Source organism: Rhinoderma darwinii, chromosome 1 (assembly GCF_050947455.1).
Source record: "Rhinoderma darwinii isolate aRhiDar2 chromosome 1, aRhiDar2.hap1, whole genome shotgun sequence".
Classification (NCBI taxonomy): domain Eukaryota; kingdom Metazoa; phylum Chordata; class Amphibia; order Anura; family Rhinodermatidae; genus Rhinoderma; species Rhinoderma darwinii.
In genome coordinates this window covers 608164804-608172624 of record NC_134687.1, presented here as the reverse complement: position 1 = coordinate 608172624, position 7821 = coordinate 608164804, and the positions used below count along the sequence as shown (strand labels likewise).

Genomic DNA, 7821 nt, shown 5'->3' with positions numbered 1-7821 from the left:
ATTTTTATTTTTACAGTCCCAGGAGACACTGTTCTATGTTGCTTGTCATAGGCCAATATGGCCGCCAAAAGAAAGGACCAGAAGTGGGTATAGCTTTAAGTCAGTGTGTGCCACTTGTGAAACTACAACTCCCAGCAGGCTGTCAGAGTAGGACCACTGGGCACTTTCCTGACCACCGTGGTCGATGTTCGTCTCTTGAAGGGCCAGTGTGCGGCAAATAATTACTGCCCATCCAATGGCTTGCACCTCCTACTATATGTATCCAATCTTGGCCTTCTCCACATTGCGTGAGCAACAAGATTCATGTTTAGTGTAAAGGTATGATTATTCGTTTGCTATATTTCGATTTGGAATAGACATTTCTCCTACAACAGACGGTAAAGAAAAATCAACACTTGGCAAAGAATCCTGTTGGGCGTTTAAAAAAAAAAAAAAAAAAAACAGCAAGTAAAAAATTACTTCATTCAGGATCTTGTTGAGGGATTACTTACATTATTAGGTCTCATGCACGCGGCCGTGCATCACCTTTTTCGTGCCGTGTAGGTGAAGTATGGGAGCACGGCCCCGTAAAAAAACGAAAAGTTGAACATGCTCCATAATTCCCGGCACGGTTCTACGGCACGGACACCTATGAGTAGCAATACTGAAAGGTGTAGCGGTACGGCTAATAGAACCGGGCAGATCCGTAATTGCGGACCACATTACGGTCTGCAATTACGGAGATTTTTTACGGTCGTGTGCATGGGGCCTTACAGATGTTATATAAGAAGCTGGTGCGGTTTCACTTTCGTTTGTCGTTCACGGTGAAAACCTATAATCTTGATTACCCAGAAGATGGCGCAAGCGAGCTCTTAACTGTGCAGAAGGCGTGCATGCAGGAAGAAGAGACAAGGAAATAAAACACCTGAATTTTGTAGGCTGCCGAGCAGAGATGTCGTCGGACTCTCAGCAGCAGTTTTATTCACTTAATATAAATTCTCTACAGGAGTCCGTTCTTCAGAAAGTGTGCCAACTGCTGGACCAGACCAGCGACAAAGGATGGAGGAGACTGGCTGCCATTATCGCCAAAAACAGTCGCTACAGACTAAGGTAAATCTTTACAGATCTTTTCTGTCAATGCAGAAGCCGGAGCTCTTATTTTTTGGTTACGGCTTCACCGTAAAAGCGTCAATGCTAGACTGTCAATCCTAATTCTTAAAGGGATACTCCATTTTTTGTCAATGAAACATTATTAAAGTTCTGCAACGTATTAATATACTTTGAGTTGCAATATTCCAAATCTTCATATTCTGTCAGTGAATGGAATTGTTCTTGTTTACATTTAAAAGTTGGATATCTGTCATATTAGTTTTTAAGGATTTAAAAAAAGAAGGGATCTTGTTCCTGTTCTCAGTGGAGAGGTGGCCATGTAGACATGGGCAGTCACCTTGCCATTGAGAACAGAGATTTGGACCCTTATTCTTCAAACCGGTTGGGGTCCAAAGGGCTGGACCCTCACAGATAAAACTTTTTTTTACATGTTTCGTGGGCGTGTCTTAAAGGTGGTTCCAGGAACATCTTTAAATAGTTTAGCAAGAGTTATTTATATCAGGACAGGAGCAGAGCTGTAATAATACCGTACAATGCAGTCATGTAAATAGCTTGGATAAGGGATGAAAGAGAGGAGAAATTTAATGCTGAATTATATTTACTGACCTAAACCTATATTGGGTAACTGAACAGGATGACGCTTTAGGGCTCCTGCATACGTTGCATAAACACTGCAGAATTCCTACACGGAAATTCGGTACGGAAATTCGGCAACATTTACGCAACGTAAGAAAAAAAATCCTGTAATCCGGCAATGGTACCTGTTAGGTGCTGGATGACCAATATTCTGTATTATCAGACAGTCATATAAAAGTCTATAAGAGTCTTTTACTTCTGCTATTGTGAAATTCCAGATTATCATGCATTCGGAATTCGCAGTTAACAGATTTAAGGAATTTTCCTGAGTAATAACCCCTATTCGAGTTGTGATGGTGGCCATATTGGTTGTCACACTTTCCAAAAACGTTTCAAGGATCTATATTTACAAGGGATTGTTTAATATTGGGGGAAAAAAAGTCCTATTACAGTGAGTAGAAATACTGGAGCAGGAGGCGATGCTGGAAGGACTGATGTGTGTTAATAATTCATCATGATGACCCTGCAGCTGCGATCACTGACATTTTTAGTCTTATTTCCTTCACTGGGGTAATTTTGCGGTGTGACAGGTTGAGTGTATGACACTAGATAAGCCGGGAGCTCATAATCTGTGGACCAATGGTATCTTACACCTCTTACATGTCAGCGTTTATAATGGGAAATAAGTGTGGTAATCATAATTGTTCTAATCACCTCATCCACCATATCCGAGATTCGTAGAAGAGCCACGGAGATAAAACCGCACCATCACCAAAAAAGCTGAATGTAAACCTTACATAAAGATAAACAGCTATGAAATACAGATGTAGCAGAGCTCAACACTTGGAGGGTGCATTGTTTATGAATTATGATAAGGGCTCATTCAGACGAGCGTGTTCCTCGTCCATGTGTTGTTTGTTGACGAACCCATTGATTTCAATGGGTCTATTCACACATGCGTGAGTTTTCACACAGCGAGTGTCCGTTGCCCGAAACTCACTGCATGTCCTATATTGGTGCGTATTTGCGCACCTTGTAATCCATTGGAGTCTATGGGTGCATGGAAAGCACACAGACGACATCAGTGTGATGTCCGCGTTTTACGCATCAGTTGCAAAGAAATGAAGAGAAGTAAAAAAAAAAGTGCTTGCACGGTTGTGAAAAACGCATGCCATACGCAAAGCACACTGATGCCAATACGCAACGCACACTGATGACACACGGACATGAAATTTAGAAAAAACGCTGCATTTTTTACGTCACAAATCGGACGTGCTCGTCTGAATGTAGCCTAAGTCTAAGGGTAGGGCTACATGGAGACTTTGGCCACGACACTGGTCTCACATGCAAAGTCACTCTGCATACATCATAGTAATGCAAGTTAATGTGGTTGCTTTGCAAACCCTAAGTTACCGCGACACCACAGTTGCAAGGCCAGCGTGTTTGGATTCTTACAACTGTGGAGTCGTGGTCGCGCCAAACTTGCAGGTCACAAAGTGTTCACACTGACTTTCATTACTTGCAGGAAATGCGACACGTGTCGCAGCCCAAGTCCAAACTATGGTAACCCCTCTAACTTCTGATTTACTAATATAGGGACTTTAACTTTAATAAACGTAACATTATTATTTATACTTCTTCTTGAAACACTATACACTATATGGCCAAAAGTATGTGGATGCCCCTCCTAATTATTGAATTCATGTGTTTCAGCCAAACCCATTGCAAACAGTTGCATAAAATCAAGCACACAGCCATGCAACCTCCATAGACAAACATTACTAGTAGTATGGGTCATGCAGAAGAGCTCCATGATGTAATATCATGCTGCCTTTCCAAGTCACTTTCTCAACGTATCCTTGTATCTTCAGTATAACCCCAGTCCATGTGCCATATCAGGGAATATAGACATCAATTCCCTGCTCAAGACCCCCTCTACTATGGACAAAGAACCGCTGCAAAGAACAGTTCTTGCTGTAGAGGACTAGGCGTAACAAAAATAACATGGTCAGCCATTCTTTTGCAGCAGCCACATTTCCCCTGCAGCAGCCACATTTCCCCTGCAGCAGCCACATTTCCCATGCAGCAGCCACATTTCACTTGCAGCAGCCACATTTCCCTTGCAGAAGCCACATTTCCCCTGCAGCAGCCACATTTCCCCTGCAGCAGCCACATTTCCCCTGCAGCAGCCACATTTCCCCTGCAGCAGCCACATTTCCCCTGCAGCAGCCACATTTCCCCTGCAGCAGCCACATTTCCCCTGCAGCAGCCACATTTCCCCTGCAGCAGCCACATTTCCCCTGCAGCAGCCACATTTCCCTTGCAGCAGCCACATTTCCCCTGCAGCAGCCACATTTCCCCCGCAGCAGCCACATTTCCCTTGCAGAAGCCACATTTCCTCTGCAGCAGCCACATTTCCCTTGCAGAAGCCACATTTCCCCTGCAGCAGCCACATTTCCCGTGCAGCAGCCACATTTCCCTTGCAGAAGCCACATTTTTCTACTGTGGCCAATCGCAGCTTTCCCCTGCTGGACTAAAATTAGAAATTGGCTTGGTAATGTTTAGGAATTACAACAGCAACTAAAATAAAGCAATATGGAACACAAGCTGACAGAAAGGGGCAGTCATGTGCATAGATAAATATAAAACATTCATCCCCAGTTGGGATGAACGATATTCCCTACTAAGTTCCAAATTTCTACTGGAAGCAGCGTCAGCAAAATTAATATTCCTCTGAAACTTCATGGATTGGATTTTCATGGCCATATAGATTCACACAATGTCAAGAGTGAATGTCTTTGGTCGAGCATGCATGTCTTTACTGTGGGAAGAGGGGAATAAGTCGCTGCTTATCTCCCGTGGGAACATAGCGTGCGGTATGTTGACATCCAACATGACCAATACCTCTTTTTCCTCACATCTGCTGTTGGGTGAGAGTAGGGAGACCCCATACACTATCATGGACCCTTCCTGCCGCTCCCGCTCCACCATATTCCCCTCTCCCTGGCATCTCGCTCGTCTTCTGTGTGGGCACCGATGTTCTTCCTCAATCTCAGGAAGGTCTGCTTGCGGCCTCCTACACAGCAGCGCTCTTCTCCTGGCCCTACTGCTGCTGCCTCTAGTGTGCACACGCGCTGATCCTTCTCCTCTTAAAGGGCAACTCCCTCTTTGCTCAGTGACTGAGTAATTAGGTTCCATGCTCTAACTTGCTATTTGTATTCTAAGACTTGTATTTTGATTATCTGTTACTGACCCTGCCGGAACTTAACCTCACCTGACTGCTGCCTGCCTTGACCATTCGCATGTAGACCATGATAACCGTCTGCAGCCGGCCCTGACCTCTGGCTGTGCTAATCGTGAGATAACGTCTGCCGCCTGCCCCCTGCCCTGACTGACGCTAATACCAGACCCTGCATCTTGCCTGCTGTACCTCGCCTGTTAGCATCGACTGTTGCCAATGGAGACTACTCTGGGGGTAGCGACCTGGCCATATTAGCAGCCAAGTCCACATCTCCGTAAGGGTTACAGAGTGAACACCTAGTTATTTAGTTATCACTAAGACTCTGCTCCCCATTTTAGCCCCACGCTAAATGTGTTGGCAAAACAGTGGGTCCACACTGGCCAATTTCACCAAAATTGGGAGGTTCAGCAGACTTTTATATTATGCATGTGACCAGTAAACTTAGTGGCAACAGTTTGGGGTAGATCCTTATCTCTTTGGATGTCCCCAAGCACAAAGACCATTCCATAGATATGGTTTGTTCACTCTAATGTGGAAGAACTTGACAGTGCAGGGCCCGTAATCTCCTTAATCACCTCTGGAATGAGTTGGAAAGCTGAGTGTATGTCAGGCGTCATCACCCAACTTCGATGCCCTTGGGGCCTGAAGGACATGAATTCCAGCAGTCATGTTACATTTAGTGATTTTCCAAGATGAGTGGTCCGTGGTTTGGGAGTGAGACATTAAACAAGATGTAGAGGTGATGTTCAGGTGTCTTGATACACCTGACCATCTAGAGCATTACAATGGGTTTTCCCTATTCCTTAAGGAACAATGTTAGAAATAAAATTGTATTATTAAAAGAGCTTAAGATAATCCTACAAAGAGCTGGAATTGAATTGGGAATTTTCCAATTTGTGTGTCAATGAGGAGAGGATAAGATATTAGAGGACATGATTAATGGAGCCTATTGTGAATTTGCCATATGCAAATATAAGATTTGACTAAAAATAGCAGCGTTGCACAACTACCCATGATTCTACACCTAGCTTTATTGCTTTGTGCTGTGTGAATGGGAGAAGGATCAATAAGACTGCCGACACAGGTAAGAATTAAAGAATGGGCAAAAGAGCCTATTGTCCAAGGGCCTGTACCATTAATAGGCCTCAAATAACTATGGTCTACTCTATCTGCGCCATGTCGCCAGCTATCATTTAAAAACTCATTGTTGGTAATATTCGAGGACCATATGGAACTGCTTATATTCAATGTATCACATTATCATTTAGGTACTGTGTGGCAGTATTTATTCTCCTTTCAGTAAAAAGAAAAGGAGCAGTACAATTTGTATCTACATGATTTATCGAGAGACAGGGAGGCAATAATATCTGTGCCTTTATTATTAACAGGGGAAGACAGGGAGCCATTACTATCTGTACCTACATTATTTACAGGAAAAGACAATGAGGCAGTACTATCTGTAGCTACATCATTTCCAGAGAGAGACAGGGATGCAGTAGTATCTGTTTCTAAATTATTTACAGGGAGAGAGAGGGTGGCACTATTATCTGTACCTACACCATTTACAAAGAGAGACACTGGGAGGCAATACTATCTGTACCTACATCATTTACAGGAAAAGAGAATGATACAGTACTATCTGTAGCTACATAAATTTCAGAGAGAGACAAGGAGTGAGTATTATCTGTACTTACATAATTTCCAGAGAGAGACAAGGAGGCAGTACTATCTTTATCTACATTATTTACAGGAAGAGAAAGGGTGGCAGTATTATCTGTGCGTACACCATTTACATAGAGAGAGACTGGGAGGTCTCTGGGAGGTTCTGTTGTTTTGGCAGAATCAATAGCGCAGTAGACTGCGCTACTGATTCCGTCAAAAACGACGGAACCCTGTCACAACGGTGACAAACGGAAACCTTTAGCAACGTTTCCGTCACCATTGGTATCAATGGTGATGCAAACGGAAGCTTAGGTTATGGTTTGCATTTCCGTTGAGGGGTTAATCCGACAGAAACCTTTGGCGGAACCCCTCAAAGGGAAGGGCAACGGTGATGTGAACACAGCCTAACTGTCATCAAGGCAGGAGCTCACTACTAACTTTCCCATGGAGCTCCATATCTTGAAAAATAATTATGCCCATGCCCCAGGCTGATAACAGAAAACAATAGATTGCACTGCAAATGGAGACAGACTGCAATGTTCGGGTCTCTTTAATGCGTCCATGATCATGTAGAGCCAACTAGTTAGGGTTTTGGTTCCAGTAAGGGATATAGATTTACATTTGCCATGTAACAAAAAGAGGAAGGAAATGACCTGTTCTGAACCTACAGTGAGGAAGAGCTCGAAACGTTACTTAAATTTATAACTGTGGTGTCAGACTGGCAAAATTGTGTCATTAAGTTCTTCAACACATAGCTTAAAGAGTAATTTCACTTTTAACGTTGTATAAAATTGAGTAAACGCTGTCGTATTACTTTAAAGATTTGGAGTTTGCTTCATTGTATTTTCTCCTTTAACGAATACTAGTGCTGTCAAAATTGTGCTGGTTGCCTTGAGAACAGACAGCAGTTTAGCCCCACCTTGCTGTCAGACATGTGACTGAAAGGGGTTGCTTTATTTAGTTCGGACACCCGTGGCAATGAGCTGTTCACCACAGAGATGCTAATGTAGTATAACATGGCCATTCAGAAGGATCGTCGTCCATAAGGCTATATTCACATCGATTCTTTTTGGCTTACATTTCCGGTAAATGCAGAGATAAGCTTCTGACGAATATGTTAAACGCAGGCTGTGACGGATGCCTAACAGTGGCATCTGTCACCAATAGGCTATAATGGCATTCATTTAATGGATAAGTTATAATCTCTTATGACCCTTTTCATGATGGATGCCACTGTTAGGTATTCATTTAAA

General features: G+C 43.3%; 1 protein-coding gene across 1 annotated transcript in view; it reads left to right on the top strand.

Annotated features, from left to right (window-relative positions):
• The first annotated feature begins 901 nt into the window (after positions 1-901).
• Positions 902-7821, top strand: part of MALT1 (MALT1 paracaspase) — an 88716-nt gene continuing 81796 nt past the window's right edge. The window contains exon 1 of the mRNA XM_075854977.1: positions 902-1089. Within this exon, the coding sequence (XP_075711092.1) occupies positions 932-1089 (158 nt within the window). The 5' untranslated portion in view covers positions 902-931. The remainder of the gene's footprint in view (positions 1090-7821) is intronic.